Source organism: Pyrgilauda ruficollis, unplaced genomic scaffold (assembly GCF_017590135.1).
Source record: "Pyrgilauda ruficollis isolate IOZ18807 unplaced genomic scaffold, ASM1759013v1 scaffold5, whole genome shotgun sequence".
Classification (NCBI taxonomy): Eukaryota; Metazoa; Chordata; class Aves; order Passeriformes; family Passeridae; genus Pyrgilauda; species Pyrgilauda ruficollis.
The window spans coordinates 887398-903743 of record NW_024526599.1 but is presented as its reverse complement, the minus strand read 5'-3'; the positions used below and the strand labels follow the sequence as shown (position 1 = coordinate 903743).

Genomic DNA, 16346 nt, shown 5'->3' with positions numbered 1-16346 from the left:
TTGAAAATGAAGGGGACAGAAGCAAGCGTGTTTGGGGTGTGGGGATGAGGAGAAACAAGTGTATATTCATGGGTCCCTTCTGCTTCGTTTTGTCAACTGGCAATTTTCTTCAAGAGCCTTTTAGGTCAATCCTTTAGGACACTCACACCTAATCTCCAACAGCTTCAAATCCTGAGCACTCATATATCAAATGCCTGTGCCACTTTATCAGCCTCACAGCTACTGTAGTACAAAGGGGCCTTGAGAAGGGGCTGACACAAGTGACTGTTTCATTCCCTGAGGGCTTAATGGTACCTAACATTTTTTGCTCTGGCTTGGAAAATGCCTCACTTAGAGTTTTGCTAGAACTTCGATGATTTTGGTTTGTTTTTTGAAACTCTTGAGGAAATGGAAATGTAATTAATGATTCCATTACCTAATTTAGAAGTACAATGGAACTTGCTTTCATGGATAATCAGAGTTAATACATCTATGATTAAATCTGCCTGCAGAAGTAAGAAAGAGATAAGTTCCTAATAGGAGACTTTTATGGAGGACTAGAAAATATGTCTTGTGTTTGGAAGAGCCTTTATCTTAATGCCTCTGTAACTTCTGAGTAGAGGATTGGTTCATCATGTGTACTAAATTTGAACACTGTGTGAAAATTGTTCAGAGTTTCTGATACAAACTACTGTTCCAAATTTGATTGCTATGTTAGCTATTGGATTTAACTTTTCCACATTTTTCTACACTTAAATAGCAAAGGCTTTTAGAAGGACCTAGCTGCAGACTTTTTAAAATCTGTCTTTGGCTGTTATTTTAATGTGTTTTGCCATGTCAGAAGTGTGATGCAGTTCTGTATGTGAGGGTTATCAAAGGTATTTCTTGTGAAACTGAGATATACATCTGCAGAAGCTTTTAAATAATAAGCCATAAGCTCTAGTTGTTTTACAATAAAGTCTAACCATTACATTATTTTATCTAAAATGATTATCTATCATTTTCCCATAAATGTGGGATATCTTTTAGATAATAAAAATAATCTTTTAGAGTGTTTTGTTTGTGTTTGACTTGTTTTTTTTTCTTGTTTGCTTCTTTATTTTTAAAACTGAAGATAGGGAAGAAGATTGAAAATAAGTGTTATTTGCTGATTGACTCATGAAAATAATTTATGACTCCTTAAACTGTAGAAGAGTAATATACTACCCACTGAGCGTACCCAAAATTTGGAGCATTGATGTAATACTGACAGTTTTTAAATCTTTTAAAACCACTTTTCAACCACTGGTATAAAAAATGGATAAGCAAAGTATATTTTAAAAATTGAAAAGTTCTCTCTTTTTCCAAATTCTTCCATTTCTGAAACAGGCCCTTCTCATTTTTCTCATTATCTGTCTTCCGTCTGAGACCAGAAGCACAAATGTCAAAATAAATTAAGACAAGCCTTTCTTGCAGCATTTCTAAGTTGTAGAGAAGAGGAAAGCATTGGCAGTCTTGCTGGGAAGACTGTGCTTTTAAGGCTCATTGGACAGATTTTAAGAATCAGGAGTCATAGGTCTCCTCTCTGTTTATTGTGACATCTGTGTGTTTCCACCTGTTTCAGAAGAAAAATTTCTTACCTTGCATGGATTAGAGTTAATCCACCCTAACTGACAAAATAAGTCATTTTAGTGCCCAGCTGTGGACTACATCTTTGCAGAGTCTTTTAAAATTGTGTTTATCATTACTGACCCATTATGAGAAGGTTCATATATTTCATCATGTCTTTCTTAACTTCATCTTTCTTTTTCTTTGCCTTTAGGGTGAACCTGGTTTGCCTGGCATAGCAGGAGAGAAGGGAGAAGCAGGGCTTAAGGTCAGTACTGAAAATGAATTAAAAACAGAAGCACAGAGTATGTGAGTGCATGTGTAGATGACAGTTGTGCTTTCCAGTTTGGGTTTGTAGTTCATATTCTGACTGGCTTTTAATGATCTGCTCCCTCCAGTGATCAGTGCTGTAAGAGGCTTTACACATCTCACCATAAAGAAGCATTTTCTTCTGCTGTGCATGTATAATTCCAGTCAGTGGCACTGATTCATAGGCCTCCACTGCCAGCTGAATGCAATATGCCTGCAAGTGTTTGAGAATTTGGGGACCTTTTCAGAAAGGCTTTGTTTATGCCATTTACAATGTGTTTCAGGCTTCTTTTCAAGAACTGCTGCAGTCAGTTCTTTGACAAATGTCAGGGTGAAGTCTTGAGGGCTGATCCTGCTATTATGGAAGTTAGCAACAAGCCTCATTAGGAGCATGTCTCAGCCTCTATTTGTTACATCAGAATGACTCTTTGCACTTTATTGTTCTGTAGTTTGTTCTGCTGTTTTAATATTGAACAAGTGAAATAGAACATAAAGCTTATGATGATAACTTCATTTAAAAGAAAACTCAACATGTCCAAGATGATGGGATCTGTGGACCTCTTGGAGGGGGTAATGCTAATTTCTAATCCCATCAGCTGTGAGTGATGGGATCTCTGGTGCACATGTGCTCCTCAGCTGATTCTGTGCATCATGCTGCTGCTGACAGACATGCAAGGCAGCCTCTTTACATTTACTGACTGACTGCTTGTCCATCAGGAATGAAAACAAACCATTTGGGAGCATGACCTTTTCTTACTTTGTATACAGAATAAGCCAAATTATGGCAGTTGATGCTTAATTTGTATTCACAGCTGTAGTCCCCGAGTTGCCTAGCGACTGCCAGCCATCAAAAGGGACAAATATGAGCCAGAGTGCAGCTCTGAGCCAGAAATGCAGAGAAGATGAGTTGTCAGGGTCAGGCTGGTGTGCAAAAGTGCTTTTGCAGTTTCTCAAGCACGTTTTAATTTTGAAAAAAATAATGGCTATAAGCCATCTTTTTGTTACAGAGATTGTTACAGAGAACATAAAGAGCACTGAAGGCTCTTTACTCTGGAACAGTTATGAATTTGTTCAAGACACTTAAGGCATTTTCTCTCTCTTGAGGAACCTTCTGAACCGTTGACAGAATCATAAGACATCCAGACTTTTTGTTTCTTTTGTTTGTTCCCAAAACAAGGAGAACCACATGTAGGAGCCGCCTAGGTCCCTGCAGACTGCTTCTCAAAGACATATGCCTGTTTGTCAGGATCTAGGACAAAGTAGAGAGAGAGGTCTTCAATGCAAACCATTGATGCTTTTAAAAAAAAATATTGAACTTGTATTGTCTATTGAGATCTATTAAATTTACTTATTTTATTGTTCATTGGAGATTTTCTTGTTGTATTGTGTCATCTGAGACGTTGTCATCAGTAGTGACATAATTATTAGTAAGGATAGTAATACTAACATTAGTAATAACTAATGATAGAAAGGCTAACACTTTTGTTTTTGCCTGAGTTAATAACTTACCACTTCTTTGCTCCAATTATTTTCCTTAGGGTGACCCTGGAGAAAGAGGAGAAAAGGTGAGATGTTTCACTTCCTTTGTTGTGTTTCTGTTTTGGGTAACTTGCTTGGAGTGAACTCATCCCAAGTTTAAAAATAAAAAACCACAGCTCCTACCTAGAACTTAAGTGGCACAGTGCAGCCTTTCCAAGGGTCAGATAATACCTCCTAATGGAAGTTATTGATCTGTGATTACTGCAGTGGGATTAGTCACAGGTGCAGTGATTTTGTGTTAAAGGCTGCACAGATGAGCAATCAGGCAACTAATCCTAACTGTGGTGAGCCTCAGAAAATGATGAGCCTCTCTGAATAAATTAGAGATCCTCACATTTCTCATACCTTGGTTTTGAGGTTCTGACACCTGTGTGGAATAAAACAATTAGGTAACAGAATGGTAAAACTACATAGATTCTAAGTGATAACAAGCTCTCCATGTACTAAAAATAAAAATGGAAATGGAATAAAAAATAAAAATTGAATAAAAAATAAAAGTGGAATGCTCCATTTGTGTTTGGGTTAGCTTAAGTAGGAGCAAGGGAGTCTCCCCCCCTGATCTCCAGTGATGCTGCCTGGAGAGGCACACTGATGGGGCTCTTACTTGCAGTGAGTTCGCAAGAAATTGCTTCTCTGATGTCCAGTCCTACCAGGGCAAGACAAGGGGGTGGAACAAACTCCATGCTGCAGAAGGGGAGTATAATTCTGCTCTTCCAGGCATGGTGGTTGGTAGGAGCACAGTGAGATTAGAGCTGAGCTTCCTCACCTTGAGAAATAGCATAAACCTTATTTTGAGTAGGAATCCATACACAGCCTCATCTTCTGCAAGTATACTGAGCTTATGTTTAAAAAATAATTTGTTTGTACTGAGGTGCAGTTTTCTGTTGAGAAAAGTTTACCTGTGTCTTTGCAGCTACAACTGCATTTCACTTCCAGTTCCATATAAATCTGTGTAATAGCAGCTGGAAGCATACTTTACCAAGGCAATTAATTTCACATTTTCAAAAGTACACCATGAAAATAATATAGGGAAATTTTGAAAGTTTGTACCCCACATGCAGAACTATGTAATCATGAAATATGCATAATGAAATATATTCTGTTAAAATGATATTTTTAAAGCACTTCAGTAATCCTTAGTTTGTTTTCAGACATAAAAGGAATAACAATGAATTCTAATATGTAGTGAATTTTTGTCACTTAAAACCATTCTATTTTTCCATAATTATCTTTTGTCTTTTTCTAAAAAGTGTGGTTGCAGATCCCCCCAGTAAGTTTATCATGTTAATTGAACTTGAGTAACATTCCTCACTGTTATTCTTCCATATTTCTTGTATGTTTCCTTAATTACAGTGCTGCTAGGTTGTTAGCTGGTTCCCATTGGATCAGTGGCTGTGATGTATAAATTGCTAAGTCCTCTCCAAAAGGATTTCACATTAAGGTTTTCAGAACAATATGACAGATACTGAATAATGTTATTTGAACAATACTACTGGTTATCAGACCAAGGCCAGTAGTCTACTTAGGCTCTGTTTTAGTCTACTTAGGCTCTGGTTTTATCTATATTTTTGGCATTTTAAATACTTATTGCACTTTACATGAACCTCAACTCCCACAGAAATTTTTAGCCTGTATTGTTAGCCTTAAACAACATATAACGTATTTGATATAGTCTGGACTTCTTATATGGTTACATGACTAGGTGGAAAATAGGTTTTTTTATAGATAAATATTGTGAAATTTTTATTTTAAAATTTTGGGCATTTTTTTAATAGAAAATATCTACTCAGCCATGAAAAGGTATTATCTGAATATCACTTTTTTTTAACAAAAACAGTGCATAGAATTTATGTAGAGATAAAGTCATTTGTTTGCTCCTTGGAGGAGTGACATTTAGTGAATTTTTTTTTAGTTTGTGAATCATTCATGAAGGACTTCAGACTCAGAGAGTATGTGCTATAAATTACTTGAGAATCTCAATAAAAACTATTGGGATTGTCTAACTGTCATCTGATTTTTTTTAGATGCATCTGGGTGAATGTGTATGTGTTAGGAAGAAAAATGTATTTGTAATTTAGAGTGCTGAATCATCATAAAATCATTAAATCATTGCTTCCTTGCTAAGCTGCAGTGAACTGAGAAAGATGGTAGATTATGCCAGCAGGTATTTTGATGCTTTGTGGTGGAGTTTTTTACAGATCTGTGAAAAGGATTGCAGTTATAGTGAAGTCTGTGTAAGACATAGCCACTTCCTGACCATGCCACAGAGATTGACTATCTGATGAACAACATCAGCTTGCATTGTTAATCATGTTGGAAATCTGACTCTTCTCTGCATACTGTGTGCTTACAGAAAATCATTAAAATATGTGTGTTTCAATTATAGGGGGATGCTGGTGAGAATGGACTGAAGGGTGACACAGGAGAAAAGGTAACAACACTTTTTAGCAGAGAAGAAATTGTGTGCCTTAGGCATGCTTATACTATGACAAAATAATGAAAATAGTAATTTTTTCAAAAGAAAAATGCATTTTGAGATTGTTTTTTTTTTTAAGGTGAACGATTTGGTTCATTTTTATGAACAGCAGAAAAATTTTCACTCTTCTGTCCAACTAAGCATAAGATTTCTTACTTTATACAGTGGTAGCCCTAGTATATAATATATCAGCATGGTTCTAACTAGCACTCCTCTGTTGAAATTTGCATCATACAGAAGCTTTGGTCACAACCTGCCAGTTGGAACTGCCCCTTTGAATTGCAGCCATATTTTCTGGTATACCCTTTATCTTTTCCCCTTCTGTGTTTCCATCAAAGACTGGGGCCAAACTAATATGGGACAAAATTATGGTATCGTGATAGGCAACTTTCCTCCCAAACTGGCAGCTGGGAAATCAAGAGCTGACGATAAACAGATTTCAAATCTTTATTCCAAGTGACATCAACAATAACCTGCCTTTATACCTTCTTAGTTCATTGTTGCAGATTACAAAGATGTTGTAGAAATCACCAAAAAATAGATTTTTGTCAAAATTTTTATGTTCCTGAGTCTTCTTTTATGTGAGGCTCACACTCAGAAAATCGAACTGGAATTTTCAGTGTGGTTTCCTTACAGAAGCCAGTCTTTAGGAGTCAGGGTAAAGGCTTTGTTGCACATGAGAAAGGGTCAGGCATATTGATCTCTTCTGGCCATCATTTTTGAACTGATGCACTTCTAAAAAACATTTATTTTAATGACTACGCTTGGGCAGAAACATAAGCACTTCTTCTTGTACCCCTGCATGTGTAATGCTTAACCAACTTACAGCATTTCAGTTCAAGGAGAAATTTATGATGGATTTATCAAGCTGGTAAGGAATGCATGCAAATCCCTCAGGAGCTATCATTTGGGTACAGTAATCTGTCCTTTGAAGAGCACAAGGATTTTAAGGCATATTCTAAAATCAGCAATTAAAAATAGACATTAGATTTAAGAACAGTCAAGTTACTTGATTTTTGGAGTTAATTTAAATAATACTTTATTTGCAGTCATGATTATTAATAACAACCTTATTTACTTACTTAAATGATGTATGCTGGTAACATAATCTTGATCCACTCTTACATGATTTAAGAATATAATTGGCTACAAGTATGAATTGAGATTGTTAATCAGATAGTTCTACAACAAGTAGATGGTAAGGTTATAATCTCTCTGGGAAGCCTAGTGCAGCTTCACCTGTTGCTTTTCTGCTTCATTAGCCTTGAGGGTGAGTTTGCATCCACAAGGATGCCCATATTGCCCTGTGATCAGCAGTGTGCACATCCCACTGTTTGGGATCTTCTCTGAGGAAAGAAAAAAGTTCTCTCCTTCTTTCAGTGGGAGATTCTTTCTGCTCAAGTATAAAGTTTTAAATACTGCTGTGTGAACTTCCAGCAGTTAGGCAGTCGAGTTGGGATCAACTTGTGGAAGGCAGAGGTTCTCAGGAGACTTCTTATATTGCTGTATCTGAAGAAGTTTCAGGACACCTCCTGAACTTCATAATGCAGAAGTCTTCCATCTCTTCTAAGTTTTGTATTATTTTCAGAGGTAGGGTGGTGACATGAGAATATATTCTGTTCATTTGGAGTGCTCTGCTTTAGCCATAATGGGTTAGAGTACTCTGCAATCATTTTTGCCAGACTTTCCAGAGCTGACTTCGCTGACTTTCAATATTTTTCTTCTTTTTCCCTGCCTACAAGACAATCTGCCACCCAGAAAAAAAAGATACAGTTCTTAGAGGAGAGCTGCAGCTTAAAGTTTCTGATAGGTAGCTTTGCAAACAGCACTTTCTAGAGAGCTTGCGAGGGTGGTTTTTGACAGATAATTTAGGAGTAAGCATTAAACTTGGTGTCATTACTTTACACTTGAGCTGCTTAGTAGGGTTTGTATTCTTTCCTGGTCTTCAGCATAGGGGGAAGTTTTTGCTTAGGAGATTTAATCCATAGTCCATAAAACTTAAAAACGTTTCTTTGAAAGCTTCAGTAGAGTTTCTGTGAGATAAATAAATTTTTATTCATGTGGTGGGAGAGTGAGATACCACATGACAACAGATCCAGACTTGGTTTAGGAGCAGGTTCCTGTTTGTGCAAAAAAAAATGTAGCTTTGTTTACTGAACTGCTGTACCTAGTGAGACTCAAAAATTGGGTCCTTAATTTTTGACCTGAGACTTTAGAATTAAAATGTCTTTGCTGAATTGTTGAAGACAGTGTCAATACCAAGCTTGAATTCTTGCTTCTGTTCTTCCACTGTAGCCTTGGTTCCTAGAAACTACCAAGGATCTTCCTTCTTTGTACGTGTTCCCCTGCTAAAGTTTCTTCATTTGCAAACTGTCTTGACTCAGCAGTGAATTCTGAACATACTATACTGTAATTTTTTCTTTGATCTAGTCTTTATTCTTGCATGAAGGTGGATTATAAATATTTTGTGTCTTATCTTCCCCATATCCATCATTGCCCTTTGAAATACTTAACGATTTAATGTGTCTTACTAGTTGCTTTGGCCCTTTATAGCTATAAAAGTTTCTTGAGGCTTTCAGTTGTACATGCTTGTAAGGGATATCAGCAGTGTCACTCATGCATGTCTATTAAAAGGAGGCAGGTCAGGTTTCCTTGCATGTATCAATCTCATAATACTGATTTTTGTGTTTTCTTTCTCACTGCAAGCTGCAGTAACTGTGTATTCCTACTCTTCAGAGGCCAGTGAGCATGTTAACCAGTACAATTTAATTTTATAAGACCATGCCAGAAAGATGCCATGCCCAAACCAGCTGCAAAGCTATGGCATTGACAGAAACATCAGGAATGGGTGTCCCCTGTTTGTGTTTTATACAAAGAATATTAAACATTTATACTCTGCTTATACATCTCTGCAGTGTATTACAGTACTGGCTTCTATCCTACCTATGTAAATCACTGGCAAGCTGCTCAGAACTTGAAGTTGCTGCTATATAAAACTTGCTGCTTTGTATGAACAATGTATATTTATTCTGCATAATGAATAATTAAACAATTTTTCAAATAGAAGCACACTAGTCATCTTCAGTAGTATATAGCCTAACTAGCAAACTTTTCAGTAGTTTTATTTTCTTTTTTCTTTGGAATATTGTTCAAGAAAAAAAAAAACAAAAAACTGATCCTCTGTCCTGTGCATATCAGTGCCTATGAAATCCAGTCAACCCAGCAAAATGTAGGCAAATCTTTTTGAGTGCTACATGTCCTCTCAGAACAGAGACCTTTCCTGAATATGTAAATTACCATAGCTGTCTCATCATGTAAAGTATAGCCCTTCATGCATTAATCTATCTATTTAAATGCCCTGGAGTGTTGAGGAAATAAAACCATGACCTGTCCTGTTGGGGATAAACTCACAGGTCACTGTTTTTTGGTTTTTTTTTTCAATGTGAATCTTCATTAGTACAAAAAATGTTGTCAGTTGAGTCCTGACACTTGCCATCTATAAAATTAGGTCAAATGGTCACTCATATTCTTTGTAAATAACAGTGAATTATTTTTAATGTAGATCAACAATTTAGAGATGTCAAAGTATGTCCCATATTCTGGCAGTGTGAAGTACATTTATACAACAACTGCAATTATTAGATCTACATTATTAGTTGTGAAATTTGAAGTTAACTATTACAGGTATTTGGGTGAGTGAAGCTAAATCTCTCTCTGCATGGTCTTGAAAACAGCACTGCTCCTTTTCTGAATCACACTGTTATAATTAATTAGTTAAATGCCTATGTAGTAGCACAGAAAACAGGCAGTCTTGCTATGCAGTTATTTTGCTGTATAATGTTGCTATACTCTTACATGATTTATGTGTTTCCTGGAAAATTGTTTATGTAGTAAGAGTGATTATTTCTTGTGGATTTTGTTTCAGGGTGACCCTGGCTCTTCTGCGGCTGGAATTAAGGTAATGGAGTTCTGAAGAAGTTGTGCAGGGAGAAGAGGGGTGGTTGGTCCATTTACTGTGTTACTTCAGAGTGTCACAGGCATTTTGGGTATCATTAATGTTACGGTTTTCCACAACTCCATCTTTAATTCATTTTCTCAGATCTCACGTCTTTAATCTGTTTTCTTTTAGGGTGAACCCGGTGAATCTGGGCGGCCTGGACAAAAGGTACTGCTTGGAAATGTTCAGTTTTCCTTCTCTGCTGGATTTGTGATAAATGATGTCACATCTGTGTTACCAGTGGCACTTTCCTGCACTGGGATGAGTCCGAGGCAGTACAATTCAGCAGCCCAAGGCTGTGCACATTTGATCTGTGTTTATTTTGTATTTTAGAAAGGCACAGGAATAACGATACTAATAAACATGAAGAGCAATTTTGACTAACCCACCTTCCCTTCTAGCCCCAGCATACCTCTTGCATTGAAAGCTTACCCTGTTGCAGCTGGTAAGACTAACAAAGAATGGCTCTGCTCCTTGGGTCATCACAAGCTAACCCTGCATGTTTGACTATTAATCTTCAAACTGTGGTACACCGTTAGATCTCATTAGGAAGAATATAAATATAGGTTTCACATACACCTGTGAGGGGAATCAAACCCTCAGTGGCACACAGTGTATTTGGAAGGACACAGACCAGGTAATGCTGCTGTGTTCTTCCTTCCAGTGAAAGAAATGCTCCCTGGTGCTGTGTGGCTGAGGCTGCTTCTGCAAGGAAAGTTCCTGCAGGAGTTACGATGACTGTACTGCACGAGGCCCTGTGAGGCTGGGGAATGTGCTCTTTGAATGCACAGTACATCAGCACAGCAAATGCTGTGCCTTCAGCTGCCTTTCCTGAGAGTAGGGGGCAGGTCCTGCAGGGAGAGCAAAGAGACAGTGAGAGAACTGGATTTGTGCATTGCAATATTTGTTTTCCCTCAGGAGTCATTGGCACTGTTCTTCCCTCTTATAACATAGAAAATTTTCCACTGCACACTGCTGCCAGAGTTGAACAGAGTCCTTCTGCCAGTTTAGATATTCCAGACAGACAGTCAAGAGCTAAAATTCTATATAGTGTATGGCAGGACAACCGTTTTCTAATACTCATGATACTTTGGTGACTAAGTAAAACCCCAAACCACATATAAATAAGAAATAAATAAGACATTAAGTATTTTTATTTAAGAAATTATAACTCTCATCAGAGACTAAATGGTGGCAAATGCAGTTTCCTTAGTAAAGTGCAGTTTTAATTAGGAAAGGTAATCAAAGTAGTTAAAGCTATCTAATCCACAGAATCATTCAGTGTGTGCATTCTGCAGTGTATGCTTTGCTTGGCTAATAAACTAGAAAATGCACTTAAGCGCCTGTGGAGATTCAGACTCTCATTAAGTGGCTGCCATGGAGGCAAAACTAGCAGTGATTTATCAGCAAGCTCGTGGTTCTCAGTCTCAGGCACTCAGATTTGATCTAATTCAAGCAACATGGATGTGTGAGAGGTATGCAGTTCAAATTTCTATATTCTCACTTTCTTTCTGACACCAGAGAGGGGCTTAGTGTCTTCCTTCCACCGACCTCATGATTTCCTAGTGTGTCACAACTCCTGTCCCAGCCCCAGCCATCAGCTCCCATGACATGCCCAGTCAGTGTGCCTCTTCCAGCTGGGTGTCCCATGTCTGCTGCCCTGCACCCCTGCTCAGCAGGGACTTTTTCACACCACCAGTGTTGCTCTTTTTCCAGTTGGAGGCACGTCTCTGCCATCTTCATCGTCTCAATGCTTTTCTCCCTATCTGTGTTACATTCATATTTCCTTCCTGTGTCTTCTTTTCTTTCTTGTATTTCCCCTTTATCTTCTAGTTGTCCCTTATCCATCTTTTAAGGACAAATATGTGTTGAGCTGCCCACCCAAACACTATTTGCATGACATGAAACGTGACAATATTTCAGCAGTCTGACAAGGCTGTTGTGGGCCACATTGTGTGCTGAGCTGACAGAATGACCTGCTCCTCCATTATGTAATAGAGTTAGTATACAGCCTTGGTTTCTTTAAAAGTCATTCTTCTCATAAATCGTACTCAGAACTTTTATATTAGGAAAGGTCCAAAAAAGTAAATACTCCGCATTCATCTATAATGCTAGCTGTAATTAAGAAATAATGATTGATTTCATTGTGTTTCATATTGGTGTATCTTTTAGGGGCATTTTAATTGTTTTAGATTACTGTGACTCTGAACTGGCATTGGTGGATCTTTTCTGTTTATTATGTGTGAATGTATGGGGGTTAGCTCTGTCCCAAGTCTAAAGAGTAACCTACTGCAGCAACACTAATATAATATCAATTATAAATGTTCCAGTTCTGTGCTTGCAGGTGAAATTTAGTGCTTCCACAATTAGGTGGGTAAAGTTGATGGTGCTGTATGTATGGCTGCTCAGGCAAAAGGTAGGGAGTTAGTGCAGTGGAGCATTGTTCTTTTGCAAGAGTAGTAAGCCATTTTCTGCTTTAGAAAGTGGTAGCCAACATACCAAAAAGTGTCTATTGAAAAATCTATTCTTTCATCTGATTTTATAGTTAATATTTGGAGACTGGAATCTTTCCTGTGCTTTTAGGCAATTTGAACAGTTAGAACTTTGGAGAAACTAAAACAGATGAAGAAGCTTTTATCAGATCCTTCTATACCACTTAAAAATCATTCCATTTGGTGAAGTGACTTGCTTTGCAGCCCCTCTATTGTTCATTTTGTGGCAGAATGTAATTTTGTTATGAGTGTTTCAAGTCTGTGTAATATCTCTGCCTCAAAGAAGTGTCTCTGGGCATGCAGTTTGATGTACACCTGTGTTATGTGTAGGTGTGTTCATGTTTGTGTGTGTATACATGAATATACGTGGGTGTATGGATGTGTGTAAGCGTGTGTGTACACAGGCACATAAAATATTTTAATAGCACAACCTGTAGGTATTGGCCCAAACCACAGAGTTGAAGTCTGGATTTCTGGAAAGCTCATGAGTGTAAAAAAATCTGGAATATAGTTCAGTTTATTATAAAGGTAAAAGTTGGCTTCAGAGTTCAAACCTGAGCTTCCAGAAAGTTCAGGGAATATTCAGATCCAAGGTGCTGGTATTCAGATGTTCATCATCTTTATGTTTCCATCTCTGTGTTAAAATAAAATCCCCAGCCTATAAAATAATGTTTTATTCACATGTTATTGGGTTTTTTTTTTCTGTTCATCATCTTTATTTCCCTAGACAACGTCCTTCCATTTAGCTGATATCTCAAAATGACCATTTGTGACAATGTTGTCATTCTTGTCTTAGACTATTTCCAAAATTAATGCATTCAGTTTTCAATGCTTGTTACAAAATTACCTTGCAAATAGAGTTCTATAGGTCTTTCCATTGCAATTTTAAATAAGCAAGGTTTTTCTGGGTAGAGCAGTAAAAGGTTACATTCCCACTATCCTTCATGACACTGTGTATGTTCACAGATAAAGAACAAGCTCTGAAATGAAGCTGTGGATAGCACTATAAAACTGATGGCACAGTTATAATTAGGCAGTCCTGCTCGAATTGTGTAATTTAAACCAAGCTCTTCTGAATTGTTCTGTAGCTAAATCAGAGTCACACAGCATTGTATCTAGCTCAGAGTTGAAAATGGAACAGAATTAAACATCTGTCATAAGTATGGAACTTCAGTTGCAGTAAAATGAACCAGTGCTACTTGTTTTCTTCTCTTTTGCTGAAGTCTAATATGAATTCATATTTGGCTTTCCTGACATGGATTTTCAGCCCTGTGTGTCATCTTCACATTGAAGGTTCCCAGAAGATATCTAAGTTCTTAACATGACTCTTACTAATTGTACATTTAAGTCACTCATTTTGAAAAAAACCAATCTTGCTGGAGCTGACTAGCAATCATTCATGCTCTTTTATCTTCCTGCAGAATTTACAGGGCTGTTCAATGGATAGTGACCCTAACTGGATAATGTCTGTAATGTTATGTAATTTTCCCATGTAGGGTGAACCAGGCCTTCCTGGGCTTCCTGGACTCCCTGGAATAAAGGTAAATACTGCAGTACCTGTTGTACTGGGGGGGAATACCACAAAGAGGGGGGAAACGCAAGAATGTGGCACAAATGGACTTACTGTATTGTGTTATGTCATTTTCTGTGTCTCTGGTATTAAACTGGGGTTTTTTACAGCAAGTTCTTATGTGGAAAATTGGTTAAGTGTCTATGAGTAGGCAAACAGTATATCTTACATTAAAATGTGAGGCAGAACATTCTAGTTATTTCTTTTAAAAAACAAAAATAGTAGAGGTTTTTTATTTTTGTTCTTTAATGGATAGGTCTTGTCATCAAAGTTTTACTTGGTTTCCACTTCTGTGTGTGCTTTCCAGTAGCAATATTCTACTGAATTAACCAATCCTGCAGCCCGAGAGCTGCATTAATTATACACAGGCAGTGCAGACATGGCTCTGTTGACAAAAGTACTCTGTGCCCCATTAAACAGCAGTGATTTCCACTGACAAGTCAAAATGTTTCAATAATATTCTGTTTAGTATTAGCTACAGTCCCTGACACAATACCTGGTTTAGTCCCTGGCTTCCAGTTTGTCTGGAATCTGTAGGTAAGTTGATACAAAGGACACATACTTGGTTTAGTTCTAGCATAAGTGGTTGCATTAGGATCTGCAGACACTTGCACAGTTTGAGCTGTAACTGTGTAATTCTGCACAGAGTGAGCAGATTCACGTATCCTGAGTCAGTGCAGGTCAGAATGGCCACTTCTCCTTTGTGTCAAAGATTGTCCTTTGAGAAAACAAAATCTCTTGGAAACTTTTTCTTTGCATTCAAGCATGGGCCTGTGTATGTCTCAAGGAGAAAGTTTATAGGATTTCCCCCATAACGAGGAGGATAAGTCAGAGACCAAACTCTTGTCCATTGTGGTAGGATTCAGGATTTATCTCATGGAATTTAACATTTGCAGTGACTTTCTCAAGGGACCTGTGAATTGCCACAGTATTGAAACATAATGTCCCTTCTGTGTTACTAGTGAATTGTGGGGGAAAATTGAATGTGCGTATTAAATTTTGTGTGTTGTAACAGCTTAAAATATAGTTCCTGTGGAGGTCGTTCATTTTCTGCAAGAATAAACTCTGTACTGAGTAGTGAAGATCATGGAGGAGAAGTCTTGTGTGATTAAACTGTTTTTATTAGGGCCTTTGGCAGCAATCCCTATTCTGTTTACTTTAACAGTGAGCAGAGAGGTAGCTCACATGGAGGTCAGTGGGGCACTTGCCTGAGGCACTCATCCCAGGGACACCTGCCAAAAGCAACTGGAGCTGTGGCTGGTCTTTGGGGTTCCCATGTTCATGCAGACCACATGTCCATGCATATAACCAGTAAATAAAAAAGTCTACATCTGAGTGCCTGCTCTGGGAAAATTATTTGTTGGCAGTAAGAATGGCTCAGAAGTGCAGCTTCCAGAATCACCTGAAAGATAAAATATGAACTGAAAAACAAATGAGTGTGGGAGTTTTGCCCAGTGAAAATTTGTTTCCAAATTCAGTGGATACAGTGGAAAAACAGTGCAGTTGCGTGCAGAACAAAATGGAATAATTTTGTCAAATATTAATCATTTAGGAAAATAATTTCTCCTGTTTAAAATCCAGTCCAGAGGGAGACTAGTGGTGTTTCAGTGAAGAAATTTCATTTAGTATAATTCTGCATTGTCCTGCCACCTGGATGGTGATGAGGAAGCAGAATGTGCGCAGGACAGAGCAAAACATATCTTGTCACATCAGACTTGCAGGATGGTTGCTGTTCATTTCAAGCTATTTGTAAGCTCTGTTTTATTAAGTAGTCTGTAGTACAAAACTCTAGATTCTTCTGAGTCACTGAGACTGTGTCTGTGGCATGAGAAGTGGTAGCAGAAACCAGAGAGTGGCTGGAGTTAGTAATATGGGCACTAATCAGCAAAGGTGAAGTAGGAGTTTCCCCCCTTCTCTCAGCCTCCTTTTTAGCAAAGATTTATGTTCCACCATGGTAAGATCATTACATCGATTTCCAAAAGCAACATCATTGTTATCTCATGGAGAAACAAATTTCCAGTGGTCTGGTGTTGATCAAAAGCTACTTTGAAATAGCAGTGACAGGATGAGAAACTTGATCGTGGAGGAAACTCAATTGTCTGGACTTGGACTCAGTTGGTGCTGTCATCTTGTACAAAACCAAGAGGAGTCTAACTTGCAGCAGTGACTTCTTTTTTCTTTTTTTTTTTTTTTTTTCCTTCCATCCAGAGTGATTCTTGTTGTTTATTACAATATTTTTCTGGGATTTTGGGTTCTGTTCCCATGTGGACTTTATAAAACTCTCCAAGATATGTCTTTGCTACTCTATTTTAATGATGATATGCAGTAGTAGTACAACATCAAAGACCTAGCAGAAACCTCTCACAATGTCATTGCAACATCTAAGAACTTGTTACA

General features: G+C 37.8%; 1 protein-coding gene across 1 annotated transcript in view; it reads left to right on the top strand.

The window, feature by feature from the left end:
- Window positions 1-16346, top strand: part of COL25A1 (collagen type XXV alpha 1 chain) — a 295372-nt gene that overhangs the window by 234514 nt on the left and 44512 nt on the right. The window contains exons 15-20 of the mRNA XM_041479910.1: window positions 1781-1834; window positions 3414-3440; window positions 5801-5845; window positions 9816-9848; window positions 10020-10055; window positions 13876-13920. Coding sequence (XP_041335844.1) covers window positions 1781-1834; window positions 3414-3440; window positions 5801-5845; window positions 9816-9848; window positions 10020-10055; window positions 13876-13920 — 240 coding nt within the window. The remainder of the gene's footprint in view (window positions 1-1780; window positions 1835-3413; window positions 3441-5800; window positions 5846-9815; window positions 9849-10019; window positions 10056-13875; window positions 13921-16346) is intronic.